This window comes from Solea solea, chromosome 14 (genome assembly GCF_958295425.1).
Source record: "Solea solea chromosome 14, fSolSol10.1, whole genome shotgun sequence".
NCBI lineage: Eukaryota > Metazoa > Chordata > Actinopteri > Pleuronectiformes > Soleidae > Solea > Solea solea.
The window spans coordinates 18,735,895-18,750,721 of NC_081147.1; the positions used below are offsets into that span (position 1 = coordinate 18,735,895).

The window sequence follows — 14,827 nt, forward strand, 5'->3', positions numbered from 1 at the left end:
ATGGGGCAAAATTGTGTTGTTTTGGTTCAGAGTGTTGCATGGTGGAATTGTGTGACGTCAGCTACCAGAATTCTATATATGTATATATATATATATATGTATATATATATATATACATATATGTGTAAAAAACTCACTAGCACTCAAACACTACATGTATGTGTCAAACCATCACTGGCCTATTTGTGTTACTGATGCTTTCCATTACCACTGATGAGCAAATCTTACATGGGTTAGCTCCCCATACTTGATACAAGCACAGCACATTAGCACTGTGTGTATTTCTCTACACTATTGTTAGTAGCTTAAATATTGGTTTTATCCCTTTTAATTCATTCATTTTCACATAAATATACTTGATCTAAACCATTCAGATCATGTGTCACCATGTTATGGGGTTCTTTGTTTTGCAGTCACAGTGCTGTTTCACAGAAGGATGTGGAAATATATGAATTCATTTTATCCTTCGTCCCTTTGACGCTGGTGTCACCAGGCAACTTCCAGCTGAGTGAGAGAGGGGAGGTGCTGAAATTGTACAGTGAAGGGGAGGCAAAGTGCTTGGACTGCCTGATGAGAGATCCGCTGAGACCCTTTGTCCCGCAGTACCACGGCATCATCACCAGGGGGGAGCAGCGCTACATGCGTCTGGAGGACTTGCTGAAGGGTCTGAAGAGGCCTGTTATCATGGACTGCAAGATGGGAGTCAGGTAGGTTTGAGAGCAACTTTTCCTCCACAGATGAAGAGTGCAAGTGTGATTGAAAAGCGCTGTGTGGTTTACAGAGACCTGTACTTTGCGATATATTGTGCTTACTACTGAATAAACATGCACGTTTTTGTTTTGGTCTTATACTATTTATATTAATATTTGAGTGTACACCTGGAATGGTCAAATAGTTACCTTCAATACATTCACTATTGATTTAAAAATAAATCAAGAACACACAAGGTCCATTTAGCAGCTTTTCTAAAGTTTTCTATTTTTTTGTATGATCTCATTAGCAGATTGATTTATATAATTGTCATGGAATATTTCTGTTTTACTTTACGTACTTTGAATATCTGTCATTCATGTTACCTTAAATGTTGTGTCCATTGAAAACCAATTAATTTCCACTTCAAGACTGTTTCATCACTATTATAAATGAGACTTTTATGCACCATTATTTTGTACATGACAGTGATTTAGTAATGTAATTAAAAACTAACATTTATCTTATTAAATTAAATGTTAATGAGCATTATCTTTTCTGATAATTGTTTGGAAGTGGTGGTGGTGGTGACCTGATATGTTTCTCACATGGCTCCTTTAACACAAAACTGTAAGTACAAACATTGTAAATACAGGTTATTTCATGTAGCTATAAATAATGTACTATGTGGGCATTTCCTTCTCAGGACATACCAGGAGGAGGAACTTGTCAAAGCTCAGATTAAAGCCACCCTGCGAAGTGACATGTACCAGAAAATGGTGAAAATAGACCCGGCCGCTCTGTCTGAAGAAGAACACGCACAAAGTGGTGTGACCAAGTGGCGCTACCTCCAGTGGAGGGATACAACCACTTCTACATCCACACTAGGCTTCAGGATTGAGGGCATCATGGTAAGTGTGAAAGCCAGTACAGTCTCTGTACAACTCCTTTGACCCAGAATTGCCCATTACTCAATAAACATGTGTCTGTTGTGTTTCTGTCTATTTGAGAAAAGATGGAGGATGGCAGTGTCCAACATGACCTCAGAAAGACTCGGACTTTAGCTCAAGTCACACAGGCTTTGCTCTACTTCACCAGGAGCCAGATGGACATCCTGGTCAGTTCTGCCTATTCTAGAAATATTAGTTATATTACAGTGCTCATGTTTTTATGTGCCCATAATCAAACTATAGTGATTAAAAGAAATAAAATCATGCACAATTACAGGTGAATGCAGGGGTAGAGTGTATGTATATATATGTATAAATATATATACATATATACATACATATATATATCTATCTATATATATATATAGATAGATATATATATATATAAAACTGAAAGGTACACCTGAGGGGTGTGCTATGATTTACTTTATATGTACAAAAAAGCACTGCAATGGTGAATAATGTAATGCTATACATGTAGAAACAAAAGAAAGTCAAATAAAAATCAGTTTTAAATTTTAAACAAAATTTTATAATGGAAATCGTGAGTTTCTCCTTTACTGCCATAATTTCAGCTAAGATATTTCTTGCAGTCATTATCGCCTTTGTTTTTTACCCTATGGTAAAATTGCAAGTTACAAGTGTTTCAGGCTTTTCCCTTGGTCTCTGCTCTCAGAAAGCATATCACTCCAGACTAGTGGCCCTGAATGACACGCTGATGAATTCTCCATTTTTCAGAACGCATGAGGTAGGCTTACAGACATATCTTCCTCTTTCCCCAAATTTCTGCTTTAATTTATCGCTTTTCACTTTATTTTTGTATCATACTCAGTTCACATTTTTTTTTTTATGTTTGACATGATCAGGTGATTGGCAGCTCACTTCTCTTTGTCCACGACCACAGCAGCAGCAAGGCGAATGTGTGGATGATAGACTTTGGGAAGACGACCCCCGTGTATGAGACGTTCAAACTCCGACACAACATTCCATGGACTGAGGGGAGCAGGGAGGATGGCTACCTGATTGGTCTGAGTTCCCTCATCACGTCTCTGAGTCAGGGTATCAGTATGGCCTCCTGTGAGCAGGAGGACAGTGGTAGAGAGGAGAAGAGTGTTACTTGAAGCAGACGGATGCAGTGGTTGACACTCAAGATTAGGTGGACACAAAGGATGCTGTTACACACCTATAAGCAACTTTGTTTCATTTACTAGAATAAAAAACAGAAGAGCGCTTGATCTTGGGAAATCTGTCTTCACAAGCTTGAAGGATCAGGGGTTTTAAAACAATCTCGTCTGGTTTTTAACCACCTAATCTGAAAGGTAACTTGTAATTGTATTAGTCCAATAAATGGGTAACAGCTCTACAAGTCCATAAATTCCAATCATTTTAAAAATAATAATATCAAAACAGTATTCCTTGAAAATGGTAGTTTCTCCGGTTTATTATTTATCACTCTTCAAAACCAAAAAAAGGGAATAAGAGGCACTGTAAAATGGGGCTCTGAGATTTTTCATATACTAAAAATCAAGATATTACTATTGTATTTTAAAAAATATTAATGTTGATCATTCTTTGGCTATATCGACCACCCCTGCTGTAAAAGTAAAATAATTTTCCATCCTCCAGTCCTGACCCAAGCATTTCACTCACTCCTTTTCGTTGAAACCCGTCCAACAGGTGGCGCCATGCTCTATTTCATACCAATTACTGACGAAAAGTGACGCAGACTAACGGATGTCACCCGACCCGACTCAACAGACAGGTGCCCAAGCTCCACATATTACACTCATCTTTAAATATTTTACTACGGATAAAAACAAGTTATTTATCAGTAACTATTGTCGTATTATATCTGTGAGTGTTGCCCCGCCACTAAAGTAATGCTAACTACTGGCTAATGCTATCTCACCCCAATTGGCCACTAACCTGACTGAGGTGAAACTGTGCTAAACGGTTAAATATTTTTCTCCCAAAATAAATCGGTGTTGTGTTTTATATAAACGGCGCAGAAAAGTTCTGACAGGAGGTTGCAGGATGGATAGACGCGGGATTTGGTTCCAGAGATGCTTCCGCAACCTGGTGGTGACACGTAAGGTGAATGACGGTGAGTCTTGGTAACTAGCTTTTGCCTCCAGGTAAGTCAGCCACATAATCTAGTTACACGTCAGGGGGGAACAGTTGACGTGTACCGGCGTCGCTCTACCTTTTGTCAGGTTGTCATAATTCCTTTAAAAAAAAACAGTGAATTCCGAGCATGCGCAGTGTGTAGGGTCCAGCAATTAGAGGATTACTAACACCTGGTGAAGAGGTCACCAGTAAGAGGCAGTATTTGGATATAGATTTGTTAGCAGTGTTTTATAATATAAAATAAAGGTGTCGTTTGCGCTTCTTAAATTTGAATGTGTTCTATGTTTCCCTGTCCATGACAGTAAAGTGAAAAGTTTTGGTTTAGGATCAAAACATTTTTTTTCGTCATTATGGGAGCAGGTAAATACACAACACGTTTTATTAATAACTAATCCATTTATCAAGGAAACATTTGCCAGATTAATCAACAATGAAAATTATTTTTAGTTGCAGACCTATATTCTACCATTTATTTGTTGGAGTTTTGGCACTGGAATACATATACTCCACAAAAATGTATAACTGGAAGCTTTTAATTAAACCTAAATCAAAAGAATAGGCAAATCTGTGAACAAGTAATGAACATTTAATTAGTTATCACTGTTCCTTTAATGTTTTTATCATCATCATAATCAGTATTTTTTGTCAACAATGTGATAATCTTAGACTTTAATTCAGTTTGTATATTTTCAAATGGTGGAGCCATTTTGTGACACGGAAGCTGAAAGTAGTACTTCCTCTTCCGGTCAACACACGCAGTTAAAGAAAGCAGCCGTGCTAACTGCTAAAGACCATCCCCTGTGACCGCGATCGTTGTTGTCTTTTAACATTTGTTCTTTACGTTATGTTCTGCGTTCCATTTGAATAATTGCCTTGTGACGCATGAAAGACAGACAGTATACGTCATTATTAACCACCGAAGTTTGTGGGTTTTTTTGTTTTGTCCAACAATAATCGAGACATGGCGGATGGTGGGCATCACTACAACGGTAAGAACTCCCTGTACTCTACACCAGTAACCTTACATGTTCTGCTACTTCTATTGTTCTGATTTAGACCAAGGAGATTTTATGGCGAGAAGAGATGTCAGAAGCACTGATATCATGGTCCCACGAGGTAAAGCTATAAGTACGAGGCAACGTGTGCATTTAAAACAGGTGTTATATTTAAATAACTCGAGTTAAATACTCGTGTGTGTATCAAAAATACAGTTACTGCAGATTTAGCACTAATCTAATACTGCAGATTTAGAGTAGTGTAGCATATTTTGTTCCTTAACAAGTCTAAAATACTTTTGATATTTTATGTTTAAAAAAAAACAAAACATATATTGTGATCAGTTATTAAGATCCCGTTAAATGAGGAAAAGACCATTTCATTTATGTGATTTTATACACTGTAATCATACAGGTTTTTTTGTTTGTTTTTGAAAAAATAAAAAAAATAAAAAATCATACAGGGACATTTGGCCCAGCTCAGACCTGGCATTAACATTAACTGAAACAGTGCTAAGCGCAGGACTAAATACACTCCATGTGTCTCAAAAACTACTTTGGAAGTGGTTGGTAACATTTGGTCAGATATTTTGCATGCATCAATTCAATATGTCCCCCAGAAAGAAGGGTAAAAGAGAACCCCTAGTTGATGTACTCTGACTCACAGGTGTTGCACCGTATTTTTACACTTCTCTGGCTCATAAATTGATTTCTTCATAGCCGACACCACAACATAAACGCTGTTTGTCACATTATTAATTTTTTCTAATGGCCAAACGGACACAGATGAACTCAAACACATCAGTAGTGGAGACACCTGTACCGTTAAAATCAAGTTTGACTTTGCATAGATATGATCTTTGTGTACGTCTGGACATAAGATCCAGTCTCAATTGGTCAAAGGAGACGTCCCATTGTGATGGGATCTCACAGGATCTGGATGTTATGCCAGATCTGAATGGGCCCCTCTTTCATGTACTGGCAGGATTGTGTATATTTGGCTGGACCATTTGTTTTCTATTTGATGAAATACATTAATTATGTCATATATATCACAGTCTGATTCATTTTTAAATTTTCTATCAGAGCACGATGACAGAACCGGACCACAGTTTCGCAACCGAAAGGGCAGAAGCTATAACAGAGGTGGTATGCATGACCGCACTCGCAGAGACCGCCAGCGAGGAGGTCACTCCAGTGACTTTGGTGGTCCTGGACCACGGTCCAGGCTTGACGACAATGATGGAGATGTAACGATGAGTGATAGTAACACTCAGGATGGCTCCCAGTACAGATCGTGAGTGTGACTGAATAACCCAGCCAGTGTGTTCCGGAATATAGTATTTATGGCTTTATTTTCTTTTTTAAAAAAAAATGCAGATTTAAGTTTCTAGATTTCCAAGTCAACTTTGCATTATATTATAAAAAAAACCCAAATGGGAATCTTTTGTGCTTTTAGTAGTTGAAGAATCAAAAATGTACAAACTATTTACTTAGGGCTTGTTAGTTTCATATACATTTAGAAATTACACCATAAACACAGCTTCAGGTATTCCCTGATCATTTGGGGGAAGAAAAAACATTACACAGACCAGGAACTTCTGTGCCTCTTTTTTTAGCCTCAGAAAATTATCTGGTTCCTCAACTAAAGCTTTCAGGTGGATTCCTTCAATACTTTCCCCCTTTTTGTCTTCTTTAGACACCCATATCGCCCACCTCATCGGAAAGGAGATGTGCGATTTAGAGACAGGCGTCCGGGAAAAGGAGGAGGTGGAAGAGGAGGTGGTGGCTTCAGAGACAGAGGTGGAGGGGGCGGCAGTGGAGGAGGAGGAAAAAACCAGTCGGGCTGGTCTAAAGTTACAGTGTGTATATTTAAAGTCACATTTGTAATAACATGTTACTTTTTTTAACCTGATAAAAGAGATCACATTGTCATATTTGTGTTTGACAGATACCACATGGAAGGAAATATGACAAGAAATGGTTACTGACAGCTCTTCAGAACATCTGTTCAGTTACCTTTACACCTGTACAGGTAGGGTTCAGTACCCTCATCAATATTCCTTGTTTTTTAAGTTGTAGTCATGATATAGAAACAACAATAAACCACCCCCCTCTCTCTCCACCATCCAGTTCCATGTTGACCACGATAGGGCTCATTTCTATTTGGATGATGCCCCTGCTGCCATTGCTTTACGTAAATGTTCTCACAAGATCACAGACTCGGATGGTTACAAGGTATGTTGTCAGATAAGGGTGACATGCAGACCACAAGTTAAGTTCTTTAACTGACTCAGAATGGTATAGGATGGGCCAAAATATGCCTCTCTTTATGGTTACTGATTCTGAGCAATGCAAGGAAAACTATTTTTCAAAAACAATTAATTCACCATAAATCAAGACTCCATCTGAAGCACATCTGTTTTACTATCCTATTAACTAATTTTTCTCATGTTACCTGATGTTTGTTCTGTTAAGGTGGAGGTTCACGTCAACCCACATGCTCCACCAGCCTTCCTTGCATCTGACTTGAAGTCTGAACATTTGGAGCACCTAAAGGTGAGTCAGAGTTGGCACTGTCATGGCGATGATGACTACAATTGCATAAATACAATGGTTTCAAATTCAACAATTTCAAAATTGTCTCTCTGATTAACACTTCAATTTAAATGTTGATCGGTAACATTCAAATAAATATGACTCACATGTGGTTGCTCATGTTGTTTGTTGTTGTCTTCCACAGCAATGCATGGGAAAACGCTTTGATGCCTCCCAACAGTCGCTTGACTTAAACAACATCCGGACAGACCCAGGTAATTATACTCCTCATTCGTCTCTTGTCTTAACTAGTCTTTCTATGTTGTAAGTTAACTTATTGACAGGTGGCTCGTATATACTGGAGTTAAAAATCTAAACTTTGCAGAGCTTAATTTTATTACTTAACTGACAGAAAATTATTTAATTTAATTAATTTTGTAACGTATTTTGATTGCTATTTTACACAACAGACCTGGTGTCCCAAAAAATTGAAGTCACCTTGAATCGGAAGACTCACATGGAAGCTGTCATATCGGTTATTGCAGGACACATTCCAGAGGTAATATAAATATGACAAGAGTGACATAACTCTTGGCTATTGTTGTGCTGTTGGTTTAAATGAATCATTGTTCATTTGATTTTTTTTCCAGCTGGCCTGCTTAAACCTGAGCAACAACCGCATTCACAAACTGGAGGAACTTGCTGAATTGGTCACAAAGGTGCCTAATCTGAAAGTTCTTAACCTCTCCCACAATGAGGTGAGGCCGGCTCTGCATTTGATTGGGATGAATAACAAGGCATTTTTAAAAAATCTTCCCCTCACACCATCTTGCTTTGTGGCACCCTCTAGCTAAAGTCAGACCGAGAGCTGGACAAGTTGAAAGGCCTGAAACTGGTGGAGCTGTGGCTAAACAGGAACCCACTGTGTAGCTACTTCAAGGACCAGGCTTTATACATCAGGTCAGTCAGTGATTTTTGGGGCATGAGGACATGAGCTTCTGTGAAGGGGAGACAGTGGTGACTGTTCCTTTAGGGATGTCCATGAGTCTATCTTGTGTAGCAAGAATAAGTGGCAGTGTGATGCAAAGGATCAGTCAAACCATTGAGTGTGTGTGCAAGAGGCCTGCATAATCATAAGCATTTCCCTGACAGTCAAGGATGAACTTGGGGACCAAGAATAGCCAACTAACATTCACTGCTAACTCCCTGTATTTCTCTGTATGTAGTGTCTCATAATGTCTATGTTGTGCGTATGGGCCAGGGGGCGGTTTATTTGCAATTGGTTCAAATTAACGGTAATTTTGTGTTTCACTTTTCTTCATGGTTGGGGATTGTTTCCCTTTTTTTTTTTTTTTTTGAACAAAATTTTCTTTAAGGAAACTTGCTGTGAGGACCTAATCGCAATGCACTTTTACATTGTTTTCCTTTCAGTTTTCACTGACAGTTTTTCGCCTTGTTGTGTAGTGTCCTTCTACATTCTACATTCTCAGTTATGGTCCGTAGTGATGCTGGACCAAGCACTCCTGCTGACATCCTGGTTAGTTTTCTCATGAACTGCTGTAAAATGCCACCACACAGTTGCTGATACATAAAGCTCTTAACAAGGAACACATTTTAAACATTATCGTCACACGTGTCAAGCATAATCTCAATTTAAAAAATATGAATTAAAACAGTCTCGACTGTAATTTATAATAGTGTGTTGTTGGACTGAGGGCAATTCAGTTGTCTCGACAAATGTTTGGATAAAACAAAGAAAATCAACAGTCAATCATGTCCATCCCCTCATAGCACTTTTGCCCATTCGGCCCCCTGTATCAGGCGAGTATGGAAGGCTGGATAGCCCATGACGGGTAAGATCCCACCTCAAAATCTTGGGACAACCTAAGGCAGGCACAGTCACGATTACTCAGCCTCAGTCCCCATGAGCTCTCGCTCACTAAGAATAATCCCAGAAGAAATTAAGAAGATGGGACTTTACGGGAAGAGGTGTTGGGCTTATGTAGAGGGTGATACACGGCATTTATCAATGACCAGTGATGAGCCAAAGAGAGATGGCAGTCTTTCACTAACTTGGATCTTTTTGGCCTACAACTGGCCTCTTCTGTTCAGCAAATGAAGTGGACAGTTTGAAATATATCCATAACTAACTACCAAAGGACGTATGCTCTGAACTGAAAATGGCCTGAGAAAAGTCAAAATAAGTGGAAACACACAGTTGCCATTTCTGATGGGTGTGAAGAATTCATCGTAGAAGAGTATAAAATTTAATTAGTTGAGCACTTAATGATATCCCACTTCTTCTGTAAGCTGAGGTGTGGGACTCAACGCCAACAAACAAAATGACACACCACCAGTTATAACATTGTGTCCAGTTACTACACACGTGAAGAGTCATGTTTTAAAATGTATGGTGGCTGTGAGATACTGACAAAATTTCCGCTTGTGCAGTCAGAGAAAACTAAAGGATGACTGGTGGGACTGCTGGGTTCAGCTCACTGTGAGGCCAGCTCTGCCTTTTGTTGAGTTCCGTTCCCAGGTTGTCTTTCTTCGCTGATATTCATTGGCACCCTCTGGCTGATTCACTCACATACTGATGAGTGATTGTCATCTCTTTTTAATGTTGAACTACTTGTGCTATTGTCTGTGTGCGTTTTACTTTATATTTCTTTTACCCAGACCCTGTTTGGTTTTGTGGTGACCTAGATTCATCTGCTCCCTGACATCTTGGCGGGAAAATAACACGAGACTGACAGCCACCTTTCTCCCAGCCATAAAGTCTTTATTTCATAAAGTCCATAAAGTCTTTATTTCATAAATTACAAATGGTTGTGTTTGCTGGTTTTCAGTACAGTTTGGTAAATTGTGGGTTTCTGCATATTTGAATATGTGTGGTCCCTAGAAAAGTGTGCTTGTGTTGCTTCCCATTGTCATATCTGTGTAGAGCTCCTAACTGGGGAAGACGGTAAGTATACTTGCTGGTAAGTACACTTTGGGGTGGGCGAACTGTCAGAGAGCACAGCATTAACAGAAGACAAGAGTGGGTATGATAGACCATTTGCTAATTTGCTTGAAATCAAAGAGGAATAAATCCCTTGAGAGACTGGTTAAGGTGAAACTGGGTTCATGTTGCCTGTACATGACATAAGGGCTTAGAATTACTGTGACAGAAATGCACAAAGTGACATAAGTGGGCCCGCAGGTGTGACTGACCATGATATCAATGTTTTGAATGTTATTTTTGTGTGTTTGTTTTTGTGATGATAACTTTCTTGCTCTTGGTTTTTCTTCCTGTACCAGTGCTGTGCGGCAGAGGTTTCCCCGGCTTCTGAAACTGGTGAGTCCATGCAGTTATTTATTTTATTGAGCCTTCTTTCATGATCTGTTTGTGATGGAACCACACTGAGCTTTAGTGCATAATAAAACACCTTGTATTCATGTCCCGTCTTCATGTATCTGGCCATTATTGCAAAAGTCATAACCTGTATGTTTTTTCACAAGTGTGCTCTTTTTTTCTTTTTTTTTAGGATGGTCAAGATCTACCCCCACCTATTGGATTTGATGTAGAAACACCAACCACAATTCCTCCTTGCAAGGTTCCCTGTTTTATTCTATTCGATTGATTAAATATTTTTACTGTGGTACATGTGACATTTTGTGTGTAATTTCTCCAGTGTGTTTATTTTGTTAGGTTATTTCACAAGTAAGAGTTTAAACTATGTTGTGTTCTTTAATTACTTGACAAACATTTTTCCATTTGACAATCCAGGGCAGCTGTTTTGGATCTGAAGAAATCAAGGCTCCCATTCTTGGCTTCTTGCAACAGTGAGTTTCTATATTGGTTGATTTTATTTTATTTTTTGCTTGGTTGTTGCTGTTTTTGACGGGTAAGTGTGCTGTTAATGTTGGTATTAACCAGTACTACTGCTTTTCCAACTAGGGTTTGGTGTCATTTGTGTTTTACCTGATGTCGATGCTAAATCTTCTAATCAGTGCTTATCTCTGAAACAGTAAAATGCCAGCAATATTTAAGACTGTCTTTTTTTTGAAAGTTGTTAGTAATTATTTGAATTTGCATAACAAATAAAACGTAACAATTAAAACAATAATTAATGTAATAATACAGTAAAAACAGTTTTGTAATATTTGTTTGGGAACCAATGTAAATGATTATTATGCAGTCATTTTAAATATCATGTTCACATTTGCATTTGTATCATATCTTTTTTTTGAATAGACATTCAAATCAAATGCACATGAGGTGTCCTTTTTATTAAGATTCCCTGTCCCAGTGATGTGGATTCTGATCAGACACATTAGCAAACATGAGTGAAATGTGTCTGGTCACTGTATATGATGTGGACAAAATGGCAGCTAATGTAAACAACTTAGGCACTGAAGTTTGTGTTGTGATTTGATAAGGTTGATGCTGATCACATGAGAACCAGAGTTAAAATGCCGAACCCTTAAAACAACAGTTTTTGTAAAAAGGTTTGGTGGCAAGTTATAATTGCAAGGGCACAGAAGTTAACACAAGAAAAACTAACATGTGACTGTTCTCCAGGTACTACAGTATATATGACTCTGGTGACAGGCAGCCTCTTCTGGATGCTTACCATGACGGAGCATCGTTATCCCTTACAACGCCTTACTCTACCCAGAACCCCTCCAGGTGAGAACACTAAAGCTGCTTTCAGGATTATCAGAATGCGAGGTTACCAGGTGAATCACCGTTTCACTCCACCAACTCTCTGTGTGTGGGACTTGACTACCAGCAGTGAATGCACTGCCTTCCTAACTCTGCTTCCAGTGACTGTTACATCTGATTGTTGGTATTTTTGGAAAATTGCTCTATGTTGCTCATATTATTTAATGCAACCTCCTGTAAATACTGTATATCCTTTCCTGATAACCGCAGTGTACACATGAAGAATGTATGCAACATCTTATTGGAGATCAATCATCTTTTGAAATGAAACTGCACGTCTAAGGATGTAGCCACAGTCCCCTATATTCTCTCTAAAGATCTCTTCTCTTGTTTGTTTAGGAGCAGTCTGGGAGAGTATCACAAAGACACTCGAAACCTGAAAAGGATCAAAGACACCAGTGAGTTTAACCGTCATCTGATCTGCACAGATTTTACTCACAGAAATGATAAAGAATCCAAATGCAGATGTAATTTTCCATAATCTGTATGGAATTAATATCAGTTTCTGGGCTTAATATATGGAGAGAGAAAAAAACGCACTATTTGAGTAAAAGGGGCTTTTTAGCTCTGCCCACAGATGCTGTATCCTAGTTACTACCTAGTGATGGCCTCATTTTCGTTGTTGTATCGCCACATTAATCACCCATCAGGTTGTTGATCTGTCAAGGAATTTGAATATTTGAGAGTCAATAATTTTTTGTGATTTCCCTCTCAATCTCACCTCTTATTTAGCGATGAGATTTCGATTGCTGAAGCACACACGACTGAATGTGGTGGCTTTCCTCAACGAGTTGCCCAAAACGCAGCATGACATCGCCTCCTTTACTATCGATGTAAACACCTGCACAGTAAGTTCATGTTTGTTCAGTTTGCCATCTCTTGTCATTGGTCTCTTCCCTTCAATGTGAATCCTTCTCTGTATTAATTCTTGAAAACGGTTTATTTACAGAACACGCTACTGTCATTCACAGTGAGTGGTGTCTTCAAAGAAGGTCAGTGTTTTGCTCATAATACATACAAATGTGGTTCTCATCTACTCCCGTATGATTTTTATTCCTAATCCAGGTCATGTCTGTTTTACAGTTGCTGTTGATGGTAAATCCCGAGACTCCACCATGGCCTTTTCTCGGGTTTTTGTCACAGTCCCAGCAGGGGGTTCTGGGTAAGTTTAGTGAGCTCCCACTGGTCTCTCTTATCTTCTTGTTGTCCATCTTGTTTTAACAACAGTTCATTTATGTATTGTCTGTTTTGTAAGTCAGTATTTTAACACCAAATTGGCCATTTGATTGTAGGATTTATTGAGAAGTAGTTATTTAAGATTGGTTTCAAATTAGTATATATTTCTGAACCTAGTTTTTCAATTATCATTCACATGGGCCAAGGGTAGAAGGTCCACTCTTGTTTGAATTACCTTAAACTTTCACACTTATTTGTTTTTCTGTTTTTTTTTTTGTTTTCTTTTTGACAGTTTGTGCATCGTGAACGACCAGATTTTCATCCGCATGGCCACAACAGAGGAGATCCGCCGTGCCTTTGTGGCTCCTGCCCCAACTCCATCTTCTAGCCCTGTACCCACTCTCACTGCACCACAGCAGGAGATGCTGACTGCCTTCTCACAGAAGTCTGGCATGAACCTGGAATGGTCCCAAAAGTAAGTCTTGTTTTTTTGTGTGAGAAAAGATTTATGGAGTTAATTAATTTAAAATATCTTAACATGTGCTCTCTGTCCCAGATGTTTGCAAGATAATGAATGGGATTTCAACCGAGCTGCGCAAATCTTCACTCAATTAAAGGTAATAATGACTTAGAGTAGTTATTTTAATTTATGCTCAGTTGTGTCCTTTTTATAGCAAGGTTCTAATATGTTGTTTCTGTTTTCAGACTGAAGGCCAGATCCCTGATGTGGCGTTCATCAAATGAAGAGTTGAATCACGCTTCTGTGAAATAAAATTTGCAGTCATTTTATTTATGCCTTTTGTTTTATCCTTTACTGTTGACCTCTTGTTTTATTAACAATAAGGTAGATCACGTTTACTATTAGTTGCTTTGTTTTAGCAGCCCAATGTCAACAATTTGACCAAAACTGCTGTTGTGATGCAATCATTGGCTGTCATCACAACCATAGTTTTGATGGTGTGTGTATAGGAATCAGAAATCTACATGTTTGCATAGGAATAAGGACAAAATGGCCAAATCTGTTTATCTGAATCTGTTGCATTGTGTTAAATAATAAAAAAAGGTTTTTTTTTCAAAACTGCCACATTTCACTATCTGTAAGGAGACATTGAGCTTGAATGTTTATTCAGGAGCTATAAAAAAAAAAATCTACATTTTGATTTGATCTACATCAGTACGGGTATTTGTCTTCTCAATAGCTGAGCAGACATTTATACATAAAAAGGTGTAATATTGATATATTAGCTTATGAGACATGTTTCTCAATTCAAGTCATGAAATACAAAAACCTACATTAAATGTTAAAATCTTAAATGTTTGACATTTTATAATGAACCTTTTAGCCCTTATTTGTTTACATTATGGATAATTGGTACAGAATACCAGAATATTCTACAGTACAGAATATTAAAACATGTTTTAAGATCCTAATAATTAGGAATAATTTACTGAGATAATTAGATCTTAATCACAGTCTAGACCACATATTTTTATTTCAGTGTTATGGGTTTACTTAAAAGCAGTGTTCAGACCTTCAATTGTGTGTTTAATAATCTGGGCACGGACCATGGACGTTATATTGAGTTTTAAGGGACCTTAAATCTGTGATTGGGGAGACTGGTAATGAATAACCAAGTTATATT

The 14,827-nt window shown here is 38.2% G+C and overlaps 2 protein-coding genes across 3 annotated transcripts; both read left to right on the forward strand.

Moving 5' to 3' along the window:
- Positions 1-2,801, forward strand: LOC131473060 (inositol-trisphosphate 3-kinase B-like). The gene is made up of 6 exons (XM_058650578.1): positions 1-5; positions 414-707; positions 1,397-1,601; positions 1,706-1,807; positions 2,317-2,388; positions 2,507-2,801. The coding sequence occupies exons 1-6, from the start codon at positions 1-3 to the stop codon at positions 2,759-2,761; spliced, it is 933 nt and encodes a 310-aa protein (XP_058506561.1). The 3' UTR covers positions 2,762-2,801.
- Positions 2,802-3,659: 858 nt separating this feature from the next.
- On the forward strand, positions 3,660-14,265 carry nxf1a (nuclear RNA export factor 1a). Of its 2 annotated transcripts, XM_058650250.1 has the most exons (22): positions 3,660-3,744; positions 4,824-4,883; positions 5,849-6,059; positions 6,462-6,624; positions 6,714-6,797; positions 6,896-7,000; positions 7,241-7,321; positions 7,506-7,575; positions 7,771-7,859; positions 7,951-8,058; positions 8,151-8,260; positions 10,601-10,637; positions 10,828-10,896; positions 11,070-11,125; positions 11,865-11,972; positions 12,348-12,406; positions 12,741-12,856; positions 12,958-13,000; positions 13,092-13,170; positions 13,477-13,659; positions 13,741-13,801; positions 13,890-14,265. In XM_058650250.1, the coding sequence occupies exons 1-22, from the start codon at positions 3,675-3,677 to the stop codon at positions 13,926-13,928; spliced, it is 2,001 nt and encodes a 666-aa protein (XP_058506233.1). In that variant the 5' UTR covers positions 3,660-3,674; the 3' UTR covers positions 13,929-14,265. The 2 variants fall into 2 exon arrangements, with proteins under 2 accessions (XP_058506233.1, XP_058506234.1); XM_058650251.1 differs by lacking the exons at positions 3,660-3,744; positions 4,824-4,883 and adding an exon at positions 4,510-4,756.
- The last annotated feature ends 562 nt before the right edge of the window (positions 14,266-14,827 follow it).

What these genes read in the sequence shown, in the direction of transcription:
- LOC131473060 (XM_058650578.1), top strand. An exon ending in TCAGGATTGAGGGCATCATG is followed by an intron (nt 1,602 to 1,705) that starts GTAAGTGTGAAA and finishes ATTTGAGAAAAG; the next exon opens with ATGGAGGATGGCAGTGTCCA. An exon ending in GGAGCCAGATGGACATCCTG is followed by an intron (nt 1,808 to 2,316) that starts GTCAGTTCTGCC and finishes CTCTGCTCTCAG; the next exon opens with AAAGCATATCACTCCAGACT.
- nxf1a (XM_058650250.1), top strand. Translation starts at nt 3,675, where the DNA reads ATGGATAGACGCGGGATTTGGTTCCAGAGATGCTTCCGCAACCTGGTG. An exon ending in GATGGCTCCCAGTACAGATC is followed by an intron (nt 6,060 to 6,461) that starts GTGAGTGTGACT and finishes TGTCTTCTTTAG; the next exon opens with ACACCCATATCGCCCACCTC. An exon ending in CAGACTCGGATGGTTACAAG is followed by an intron (nt 7,001 to 7,240) that starts GTATGTTGTCAG and finishes TGTTCTGTTAAG; the next exon opens with GTGGAGGTTCACGTCAACCC.